At 37.4% G+C, this 12,610-nt stretch overlaps 1 protein-coding gene across 1 annotated transcript in view; it reads left to right on the top strand.

Annotated features, from left to right (window-relative positions):
- The window catches only part of LOC131571632 (uncharacterized), a 31,857-nt gene extending 22,976 nt beyond the window's left edge, over window positions 1–8,881 (top strand). Inside the window, exons 9-13 of the mRNA XM_058824412.1 lie at window positions 1,159–1,316; window positions 2,291–2,333; window positions 5,476–5,662; window positions 7,785–7,920; window positions 8,670–8,881. Coding sequence (XP_058680395.1) covers window positions 1,159–1,316; window positions 2,291–2,333; window positions 5,476–5,662; window positions 7,785–7,920; window positions 8,670–8,769 — 624 coding nt within the window. The 3' untranslated portion in view covers window positions 8,770–8,881. The remainder of the gene's footprint in view (window positions 1–1,158; window positions 1,317–2,290; window positions 2,334–5,475; window positions 5,663–7,784; window positions 7,921–8,669) is intronic.
- Window positions 8,882–12,610: the final 3,729 nt, after the last annotated feature.

Genomic DNA, 12,610 nt, shown 5'->3' with positions numbered 1-12,610 from the left:
CTTCAGTTTTACATTAAAAAAAATTAGTTTGGCATTAAAAAAATAGGAAGACAAGGAAGTGTAGAAATCGAAGAAATGTATTCATGAATATTTATTTATACTGTTGTCATTATTAGGGACTATTTTGTTTCTACAGAAGAATTATGTGTAACAAAGTGATATTTCCATGTGCCAGTGAGAATGCAATCAATTATTTAACTATTTAATTCCCACAAGAGCATTTTTTTTTTCATGGAAAGCTCTTTATGTTTATTTTTAGGTTAAGAAAAAATTACATCAGGCAGTTACAGTTCAGCTCCTTCTGACTAAATTTAATTAATTCCCAGGAATCAACCAGTTTTATTGTATGAGACTCCACCATCTGTGTATTTTGCAGATTGCACTCATGATCTTCAGAGCCCCCAGTATTAACTTTCTTCTTTAATTTTTTTCCCACCAAATTTGATGCAATTGTTAGAACTCCGGTCACAGATCATCGAGGAAAAGGGGCTAAGAGTATTTTTTAAAACACAGCCAGAGTTCATTGTCCAGATGTGTGCACCTTTGTTTTGAGTTACGACACGTATTTAAGGAAAGCTGGGCTGGGAAATTGTGGGAAATAAACTGCTTCACCTACCCATGTGCATAAAGGAGCTTAATGGCTCTTTATTGCGAACCACTTGGAAAGACATTTGCAGTGCCTTTCAGTCTCAAAGAGCTTTGATAAAATCAGAAGCAAGCAAAAAGGTTTTGAAGTGCTCTGCATTGAAGGTTGTCTGAATTGTGTGGGAAGGTTTATGAACATAATGATATTTACAGCAGCTTCGCAAAGGAACTGAAATTATGCTTACTATTTTCAAGTATAAGTATTTTTTGCCTGTATCTATGAATATAAGATGAGTGTTTCTCCATAAACCAAACTGCAACCACTGCATTGTTTATCAGAGAGACCTAGGATCCTAAATTCTTCAGTGCACTTTGAAAATCCTGGTATCACTCAGCTGCACCCTCAATGTTTAGAATATATACACATACCTAGAAAGTTTTTTTGCATGCAGATATGGCTTCTGATGAACCAAAAGCAGTTAAGAGAGCAAAAACAGACACATAAGTTTAGAGGGTGTTTGATTAGTTTCATATTAGCTCTGAACTTTGAGCATTCTCTCTTTCTAATTGCAGGATGAAGGGAAGTGCAGACCCCTGGAAGTAACAAAGCTGGAAGGAGCAGAAATTGGTGTCGACACAAGTCTGGGTAAACCATTTGTTTTTAAGTGTATACCTCAAGCTGGAAACAGGATTTTCTACTTCTGTGCAACTTCCAATCAAGAAATGAAGAGGTAAGAAATCTTTCATTTTAATGGCTTCTGTTTTGTTACTCCAGTGTGGGAAGAAGGAGGTTGCATCTTTGGAGGATGTTCACAATACCTACCTTGATCCTTAGGGAAAAAAATTAAAAATCTATCAGCAATTTAAGGGAAGATAATGTTTCTATTTCTCAGTTGCAGAAGCTTCAAAAATTATTTTTCAGTTTCATAGCTTTTTTTCTTTAAATAAAATCTTTAACATTCACATTGTGTTACCCCCCTGATTTCTTCATTTATCCTGAGAACAAAAACTTCACCCCTATTCTCATGCCTTCTCTCCCGCTTTTATATCAAATGGAAATATAAGTTTTCCTGTGGATGTAAACTTGCTTATCAGTCTCTCTTCTGCCCAACAAGGATAGCGCTGGTAATAAATACAATCCCATCTTCATCTCCTTTTCTGTCACATTTTCATTTTAGTATTTTAAAATGCAAATGTGCCACAAAAACATGTTGGTTCTGATAAGAGGCCATGTCTGTAGGTTTGACACAGAGTTAGAATTTAAAAATAATGTTTTTCATTTCCCAAAGATAACAGATGACAAAACAAAGAGATTAAAATCACCCATAATATTTTAAAGGGTTTTTACATTTCCCACTAATTCATTGTCTACATTATAACAAAGACAAGGAGAGTAATCATTTATCCTGACAAGTTGAACTATATTTGAACTATACATTTTGATATATAGATTCTCCTGTCTGCAGTATTGCCTTTATTTATTACAATAAGTTACACAGCAAGCTTTGTGATTTAAATTTTGGAGAGCCAGTAATGTTTATTTAGATTTAATCCATTCGTTTTCTGAATTAAAGCCTTAAATATGTCCTGAAAATTGTGCATCCCTTTAGATGCTGCATATGTCAGCAAGAATTAGAAGAGGCAGTGAAGCACATTTGTTCTGATCTACCAGACTAATCTATTCTCACTTTTTGTCATATTACAGATGGCTGGAGGCTATGGATAAAGCAGTGCATCCCATCCATCAGGTAATGCTGTATTTAGGTGAGAAGTGTGTGTACAGCAGATTATGCAGAAGACTGAGAGAGAGAGTAGCTGTCTTTGTACATGGTCAGATGCAGACAACATGGAAGCGGCACACTTTTGTTCTGTTGGGCTGTAAACTACTCCCAGTCTAAGAGCCATATACAGAATTATGACTCAGCTTATATGCTTTGCTGCAATATGGTGGAATTAATCAAAATACTTCCTCTCCAGATATGAGCAGATTTAGGCTGGTTTCGAATCATAACATGAAATTATTGTAGCAGGCAGAAAGCAAGGCCTTGTGTTAAGCCTTAGGTAATTCTGTTCAGTGTAAAAGAAGAGAAGACCCATATCTTCCTAAGTATTCCCCACATTTCTGCCTTGATTGCAGGCAACCCACTTTTTCCAACAGAATATTGGGTGACAATGAGACATGATTGCTGAGTTCTTATTTTCTGTGTTTTCAGAGATAAAGAAAGATAAGTATGTTGATAAAAATTGACTTAACCATCTCTTTACACTGTTATGTTCTTTGCTGGCCCCTGTGGCTGGGAAAAATGCAGTCATAATTGATCTTGAGCTGCTACTTGGAGATGTTACTCAGCCCAGCATAATTCAGTATCAATGGTCACTGGCTGACCCCTGAAATGGGACTTGAAAAGCTAACTTTAGTATTTCCAGACTTTGAACCATGGAGGTCAAAGACATTTTAGTCTGCCCTTTCCTGGCCCTGTGAGTCCTACTCTCTTGCTATAGACAAACCACCTTTATAAAAATATGAAAATTGCAAGGTACAAATTAAAAGCTGCATTAATGAGTGAAAAGAAATTATATGAGTGATTCCTTCAGCAGTATTTCATGATAGGTTTAAAAACAGTGAATGGTGTTTCTTGATGCTTTAGTACCTTTTGATGTAAAATTGATTGAACATATATTTCTTGTGGCTTTAGCTTTCACATGAGGTTATAAGTGCGAAACCAAACTAGTTTCCAAGTATATTCTTCCTGAGCACTTCTCAATATGAAGGAATCCACACACTTGAAAACAGCAAAAATAGATCAAATAATTGAAAGTGTGAATCCTAACCTAAAGAAAAATTAAAACAGCCTGAGCCAAAAAGAATAATAAAGGCTTACACAAACAAAACACATCAAAAGAGTCAATCTTTAGTGTAGAATGCATAAAACAGTTAGATAAAATTTCCAACACTGGACATACAGAAAGATCACTCATGCATTCATCCATTAACAACACAGTAAAAAAAAAGGGAAGGGAAGGGAAGGGAAGGGAAGGGAAGGGAAGGGAAGGGAAGGGAAGGGAAGGGAAGGGAAGGGAAGGGAAGGGAAGGGAAGGGAAGGGAAGGGAAGGGAAGGGAAGGGAAGGGAAGGGAAGGGAAGGGAAGGGAAGGGAAGGGAAGGGAAGGGAAGGGAAGGGAAGGGAAGGGAAGGGAAGGGAAGGGAAGGGAAGGGAAGGGAAGGTTGTGGGAAGGGAAGGGAAGGGAAGGGAAGGGAAGGGAAGGGAAACATTTAGTGTGTGGTAGTGCTTCCATCCAAGTGGGAATGCAGTATCCCATGACATTTTCTTTGGAACCCAAAGAGCAGATGGTGAGTTTTCTCTTGCCAGATTTTATAGAGTAAAGACCACTGAGATCAAGCAATCAACACGACAATTTTTTTTAAAAAACTTCATACAGCTGTGAAGTAGACCTGTTTGTACCTAAAAAACACGTACCGAAAAATAAAATAGGTGCAGAAAAGGCAAATCATTATTTTAAGAAGAGACTAGACATTTGGATATTTTCTATCACATACACAGTAATTTCATTTTCAGCATTGAATTTTGTTGTTACTTAACCCCAGTAGCAGCTCAGCCCCACACAGCTGCCCACTCGCTAGCTCCTAGCGTGAGGGGGGGAAAGAATCAGAAGACTAAAAGTGAGAAGACTAGTGGGTTGAGATAAGGATGTTTTAATAGGTGAAGCAAAACCCACACACAGAGGTAGAGCAAACCAAGGGATTCATTCACCCCTTCCCATGGCTGGACAGGTATTCAGCCATCCCCAGAAGAGTAGGGCCTCGTCACATGTAATGGGTATTGCCGGCCGGGGGCTATTTACAGATCATGAATGGGATGGGGCTGCTGTGGAGCGTGCCTTGAGCTGTTTTATTTTTCAGCATCAGTCTCATTACATGACTATGACAATGGGAAGATGCCAGCAGCTCACATCTCAGGCAGCAGACCAAGAACTTAATGTTGCAACTTACTGTAAAAGTTTCTTGACCAATCACACAAAGCAAAAGCACATTGACAGTAGTTCTATCCAATCACCATGAGCACATGTACTTCTGGTTAAAACAATGCTTGCTTATTTTGAATACAATACCTGCTTGTAAGCCTTAAAACACAACGCACAGAGCTCCATTATTAAGCTTTAACCTTCCTAATATCTTGCTAGATAAACATTTCTGTAGCTTAGAGAGTTATTCTAGACAAGCGTTAATACACAGATCATTGTTCTATTTGTCCTTGCTTTTCTACAGTTTAAATAACGTTTCTGCTTATTATGCATTATTATGACCTATCTCATGGCTGCTGCTTAGCTCTAATCACAGTTCTGCTGTCTCTAAGGCTTGCCTTTTGCAACTTTCCAAAAACCCTCTAATTTTATGGATTCCCACAATGGGTACTCAGGAAGAGAAACGCCACCACTCTAAACTTCCCCCCACTTCCATCTTCTTCCCCAAGTTTCATATGCTGAGCATGTTGTATGTTCTGGGATATCCTTGTGGTTGCTTAAGGTCACCTGTCCTGGCTGAGTTCCCTCTCAACTCCTTGTGCATCCCCAGCCTCCTTACTAGTGGGGTGAAGGGCAGAAAGCCCTTGGATCAGTTCAGCCCTCCTCAGTGATAAATAAAACATCCCTGTGTTGTCAACACTGTTTTCAGCACAAAACCCAAACACAGCCCCATACTAGCTACGGTGAAGAAAATTAACTCTATTCCAGCCAGAGCCAGCACAACTTTTCAAAAGATTTTCACAGCAAAAGGTAATTTCTTAGCAGAAGACTAGAGCTTGTGTCTTTTCATACTGGCATGTCCTCCTAAATTTTTTACCAGAACATTTCATTACGTACTTACTTTACAGAACCATGTGTGGGTAGATGTCACACTGCATAACACTACACTCCCACCATTGGCTATCAAGAACCCCGAGTGCCTGGGACTTCTCCACCAGCTGGACAGGAGCAAAGATGTCTGGATTCAGCACTACTGCATTCTGAAGGATGGTTGTTTGTACTTTTATGCCACTCTCCGGTCTACACCTGCCCAAGGTAGGGATGGCTGCTAGATTTTAATTTATTATTGTAGTAGGAATGTTTCACTGCACTTTCCAAGTAGAACTTTTACAATTAATGGGAGTTTCTTATCAGGAAATTCATGCTGTTCCATGAAGGTGAATGACTCAGTCTCTATTTATTCACTAGCCACCTAATTCCTGACCCTAGTATTTTTTCCTCCCACATTTTTATTTTTTTCTTTCTGAAATGGAGTTATTCTGCACACATTACCTTAGGAGCAGTTATCAGAAACAAGATTCACCCTTCTAAAGTACTTTATGATGGGTTGAGGCAGTGCCACTGATGGTAGTCTCCTGAAAGCTGTCAAATCCTGCATGTTAGGAAGTATCCACAGATATCATGAACTCTGACTGGTTGCCCTGAAACTACCAGGCTTTCACATGACCTTGTTAAAGCTATTCCATCCTTCAATTTGCAGAAGTTTCCCACTGCTGGAGAGCCTGTGGTCTGGGATGCCACCACAGCCATTTGCAGCTAAAGCTGCCATCTCTTCTGCCACAGCAGGAGAGGGTGGATACCTGCTTTCAAAGCAGCAAATGATGCTGTGGGGGTCAATTGCAAGCAGAGCTTACTTCACACACAGAGAAGGGATGACTGAGGACCTGTAAGTGCTTCCTCCCTGTGCTAAGGGAGCTGGCAGTCAGAAGAACCAGAAAGAAAATACTTTTGTTTTTACTCACTAGCCAGTCTTCAGACCAAAAGGGAAAATATTTCTTAGCACTTATGCTATTATGATCAGGCAGAAGGTAGTCCACTTTCTGTCATTTGCATAACACTCTTGTGTGGAGACCCTGGGGGGCATTCTCTGGTCTAGAGAGACACAAGAACCTTCCATCAAAAAGCTCTGTTAGACCCCATTGGCTCCTTCCCCTATTCCTACCATCCTGAGCCACACTTACTCCCTATTCCTTGATTGGCCCTCATCTTTGTACTGCCCCAAGACCAGGCTCAGCCCCCAGGCCCCTGTAGTGTGGTTGGTGGAACCTGAACATCTCACCACGTGGCTGAATAAAACATCTGTGGATATTATGCAAATGCCCTTTCTCCTTCCTTACCCTGGACTATGCTAGCAGCAATTCAGAGTGCTACCCTCTTCATCTGCCCAAGGCCATACTTACAAAATGACTAGGGATTTCCTCTTTACATTAAACCAAAGCTAAGGTTTTCACAGAGAAAAACAATGAATTATCAGGAATCCAGAAATTAGGTTTTATGCATTTATGACCCTGAAGCTTATGTTCCTACTGCCAAATATTTTCTTTTGGTGCTTAAATATCCTGCCACATAAAAATTCTTCTATATGAGAGCATTTTTTTCTTGTTAGTGCATTTCTTTTCCATTTTCACCACATATTCTCATTCTATTATATCATTCTCGATGCTAGAACATTAATTTGGTGCTGTTGTACCTAAATATGAGACTCCCTAAAAATAAAGACCATTTTCTCCAGATGTTTCTGACTATTTACCATGTGTGTATACAATGAACTTACACCTTAAGTTGCACTGCAGTAAAGTCTGAAGCAAAAAAATAAATAAAAAGAACAAAGCAAAAACAGTTAACATGAAAATGCCCAGAAGATCAAGTTCTGTCTAATGCGTCTCCTTCACAGCCGGGTAATGTGGTCTGCCATGACACCTCAGTTACTAACGGCAGCAGCAGTAATCAAAACTGATTTGGGGCACATTATTTTTCATGTTGAAATTCTTATCCCTTTAGTTTTTAAAGGAATAAAAAAGAAAGTATCAGTGACAAGAGCCCCTCTTCCAAAGAACTTTACAGTAGCTAGAGGCAGCTTCATTAATGGCAGTCAAAAAGTAGGAAAAATATTTTGCCATTTCCTATTTAATGAAAAGCTAAGTAAATCTTTATTGTTCATTATTAGATAGATAAGAAGCGTGTTTAGCATTGTTGAGATCAATTTTCATAAAAGAAACAGGACTTTCAGATTTTTAAATATAAAGTATATAAAACTCTGTGAAGGCACCAATCTGAAAATCCAGTTTGCCAGATTTGTTGGTATGCTTGTAATTGGCAGTAATTCTATCAATGGTATCTGCAATATATATAATGTATACTATTTTATTCTATCCAGGTGGCCTTTACCTGCAGGGCTACATTGTGAGTGAGCAGTCCCTGGGCTCCAAGAAATCTGTCATTGAACTCAAACCTCCATCCGAAGAATTTAAAACTTTTTACTTATGTGCAGAAAATGTAAATGAAAACAAAAGGTAAACCAAATATTTTTAATTTGGTTTTTTTTTTCCCACTTTATTTACCAGACTTTAGGAGACCAGGAACTCTGTAGCTTGGGAAGATCTAGTGACAACTTTGCAGTCTGTTGTTACTTTTCCCTCTAGATTTCCCTTTAGCAGTAGCCTTAGTCAAACTGCAGTAAAACATACCCTGTAACATGTGAGTCATCAGTTCTGTTCTTTTCAATGCTGGAACAACAGCAAGGCTGGCTTGCAGAGGTTTGGAAATAAACCTGGATAAGGTGTTTTTCACAATTATGTGTGGGTGATTGTACTGAACACAATAGCTATGGCACTTCTCATTAGTGAAAGTATAGTGTATATCCTTCTCATTCCCAAGAATTATTGACTTTGATCAATGACCATTGTAATTTAATTAAGCAAATTGGGCAATGGAAACACATTCTGAAGGCAAATTCCCTCACCATAATCTAGTCAAATTCCAACATCTGTAGGAGTTTTTACCTAAAGCCTATTAATTACACTACTTAGGCTTTAATTTAATGAATAGAAGACAAAGCTTTTCAGCATGTTGGAAAATTGCTGTTAAGCTGTATTGTTTTTGTAGCCAACTCCTCCACCTTCTGCATCTCTCCAATCCAATGATTATGAGTAGACATAGTAATAGAATTGAATTCCACTTACTAAAGTTGTGTCTCAAAGGGCAGAGAAATGCATACATAACACTTGATCAGGGACAATTGTTGGTCTTTAATTTCTTCTAGGTGGATTACAGCTTTGAAAGCTTCAATTAATAAATGGTTACCCCTACACCAGGCAATCCAAGATTTCATGAACAGACCACTGGAGGAGACAAGGATGTGAGAAGAAAGCTCAGGTTTTCCCCTGTTTCTGTTCTGCATTTAAGATTCCATACTGTATCTTTTGAGTCATCTCAAGAGATATTCTAGCAGCAGTTAATCTTTAGCATTGCTATACATTCAGAACTTTTGGAAGCATTAAAAAATACATGCAAAGAAATGTTGCCTCCTTTGTCGCTGTATTTTGTGTTTCTACTTCAACTCAGACCACACATAGAGTCTACTTTACAACTGTGATGTGACACACATTCCACATACATTTTGTACTCCCTGCTGGGGTTTTTTTTGTGGTTTGTTGGTTTTTTGGGGTTTTGGTGGATTTTTTGCAAGTGCAGTCTTGGCAAAGTGTTCTGGTTTTTCATCCAAATAATTCATATATAGGCTTACCTATAACTTTCTAGGTGTAGTGATGCTTGAGACCAGCTGGGTTTACTGAAGAGTTAGCAGCTACATACTATTACATGGAATAAATCTGTACATTTTTGTTGTACTATTATACATTCTTCTTAATTTTATGATGATTTTGATTTGGTCATCTGCCATCATATCACAGCACATTTGTGAACAGAAATCAATTCAAGAATCAATTTTTTTTTCCTCCAAAGCTAGCAGTAAAAGACAGCAGCATAACTTTTCCTATGAATAAATCTGGATATTCAATTTCCAAGCTCATCAAAACACTAATTCAAGTAAAATTACAAAGGTTAGTTCAAAAATGCACCCAATATAAACAAAAAAACCCTGCCCATCTGTAAAACTGTAATTATAAAAGCTGCGATACTTGCTTTTCATATGATCTTTAGACCTTAAGATTGTTTAACACACTAGAAACTTAGCTACTCACTTGCTGGTACCATTAGCCTGGAAGATATCAATTGCAATGCAGAAAAAAGTTTAAAAAAGCAAGTGGTGCTCCCCCAGCCACTAGAAATGTATTTTTTAGGAGACAGATTCATTAGCTTTACATGCTTGAAGCAATAGTACTTCAAAGAATGCTGATAAACTGTTCCACTTATTTGTTACAGTGGCTTGAGTGATTTATTTCAGAAATAAGAATGGTTAATTAAACAGTGTAAGAAATTTTTTGAAAACAGGCACCCAACCCTAGATATGTTACCATGTTTGCTTTGTATAAATCTGCATTCTGAGGTAAAATGCACAACTATATTTGAAAAAAAGCAGTCATCACAGCCATATTCTACATTCTACAGTATTTTTTTAAATTGTGTTCAGAAATACAATTTGCATTTCTGCTACAACTCCAAGAATAAATAATGAAATAGCTATGAATTACTTCTTTTTCTTACTCATTTTCACAATAAGAAAATAACACTTATGGGTCAAGTACAAATGCTGTTAACTTGAGACTAATTACTTTCCCTGGGGAATAGCTATCCAATTCAGAATTACACTTCAGAGCTAGGAAGCAGAAAAGCAAACAAAAAACCCAATATATAAAAAAAAATGCAAACAAAATTAAACACAAGAAATGTATTTTCTGTTTTAAACGGTAGCGAGTCCTGAGAAGAGCAATGTTACTGTAGAAGGGTGTGGAGTACAAATCCTGTAAGAAGCAACTGAGGGAGCTGGGGGTGTTTAGCCTGGAGAAAAGGATGGTTAGGGGGACCTTAATGAGCCTATGCCTTAAAAAATTCAGTGTAGTGAGTGAACTTAGGATTTCTCAAATGACCATAAAGTTTGAAAAATTATTGAAAGAGAAAACCAAAACTATCAAGCTTTAGAACATTTAGTTTTTAACCCAGGAAACTTGAGGAGGAGCCAATGCATGCTTTTTACATTTCTTTGAGTCAAAGCTTGTTCCTTTCTCTCTGCTTGACAAGAGATCAGATTAGCCCATGGCTGTTGTTTTTTTCCTGGGAAGTAGCTACAGACCCCAGGGACTTGGGCTGCCAACCACTCCTTCTTGTACCAGTTAATCTCCTTTTCTTACTAGAAGAACCAAAGATATTCTGAAAAGTATACTGAAGTTTTTCTCAACATGTATCAATAACATGAAAATTATCACCAGGGAAATTTGGAAATTCTCAAGCTTGGTGACCATACCCAGTTTTACTGTGATTTTCACCAGGCATTCACACCACTTTTTGGGCAATATTTCTGGCATGAATTATAGCTCACTTAGATTGGTTTACACATGAACTACAGGATAAATGTTAGTCTTGGTCATCAAGTCAGCCATGCATTTTAAAAAAAACTAAAGTGGGAGGTTATTTCTGCATCCTTTTCATAACACAACCAGTTTTGATTTATCATAATGAGACAGTAATGCATGCATCTTATGTTGCTAGTGAATAGCCCTTCCCAAGAATGTCTCTTTAAGGTAGGAGAGAGAATAGCAAAAGAGTATGCAGTGTGCTCACATTACCTTTCACTAGCCTAAACATTTAATCCAAATACATTTCATACCAGAAGATATGTTATTACCATGCTCCAAGTGCAAATAGAAATAATGAAGAAGTTATGGATAAGTTAAAGTAAAAAAAACACTAAAACCTGGATCTCTTAGGCAGGGAAAAGCTGAGGGATTGGATGAGGTGGTTTGATGGAGAAATTGCAGCAGTTCAATAGCAAAAAAGACCTTTCCACTTATTCAAGGGCAAACATGGTACCTATAGCCAGAACTAAAGTTACTGGATGGCATGTGTGATGGAATGCACAATTAATTTCTAATTCTAACAGCTTTGATGTTTATTACACAACTAACCTTCAACATTCATGATTTCAGTACTATGCAGTCTGTGTTTAGTTATTTGAGATCTTTATAACAGAAAGTTTTAAGACGAAATAAATAAACAACGTGCCTTGACAAAGTAGGGTAAAGCTATAAGTAGAACTGTCACATCCATTCCCTTCCTAGGTAACTGCACCACAGCATAAAGCAACACTGCAAAGCACATTTTACCAGAAAAAATACTTTTCCTCTAGTCTTTACAACATAATGCATGCAGTCTGAGGCCTGAAATACAAAATCTGCAAAATACTCCAAATCCAATCCTGACAGTCAAATAGATGGTTTCATTCCTCTCTGTTAAAAATTAAACATGTGATTACAAGTTAGGGGCAATGTCTGTGGTGCTTAGCACTTAAAAGTCCCATATCTGCGGCCGCAGTTTACATCCTGTTGATTACATCTGTGACTTTAATCCACACTAGGCTAGAGCACAGTTAATTTTAAGTTAAAACAAATAATAAAAATATTTGGGTTTAAAATGGGTTAGAAATTATCCTGGGTGCAAAAAAATAAAATAGTCTCCTCATTATTTGATCTGTAGTTCATAAAAGATATTTTAAGAAATTTTCATGTTTAGTAATTTTTCAGCATCAAAGCTCTCAATTTTCTTATATATATAGCAATTATCTTGTAATAAATATTTAATCACCTTAATAACACTAAAATCATAAACAAAAGTGCTTGGTTGTTTAAAAAAACCAAAAATCTGAAACACTTTCAGTAATACCTATAGCACAAACAGAACACGTGTGAACTTGTGAACTTAAAGAGCATCAGTGTTTTGTTAATAAAAAATGTCCATACACTGGTTTTGCTCTGCAAGTCACAGTTTGTTATTTATGCATTCTATCTCCAGTTGCAGCAATAAATGGCAAAAACTGCTGAGCTGTTTTTACCCCCACATGTTTGTTACCATGCCCATCTGAGAGACAGATATACATTAAAATGATACATTATTTGAGCCATAAGAATTGTGCAATAATTCCTTATTTTCTCTAATGAAAATGGAAGAGTTTAAATTACTACTGGCAGCTTTACCTATATATGAAAAAATGTTGGAGAACAGTGAGAAAAATCTGATCACAGCAAAAAC

The sequence above is a fragment of the Ammospiza caudacuta genome, chromosome Z (genome assembly GCF_027887145.1).
Source record: "Ammospiza caudacuta isolate bAmmCau1 chromosome Z, bAmmCau1.pri, whole genome shotgun sequence".
Taxonomy (NCBI): Eukaryota; Metazoa; Chordata; class Aves; order Passeriformes; family Passerellidae; genus Ammospiza; species Ammospiza caudacuta.
Note: the sequence above shows the minus strand (reverse complement) of the source record. Positions and strands in the feature narration are given on the sequence as shown.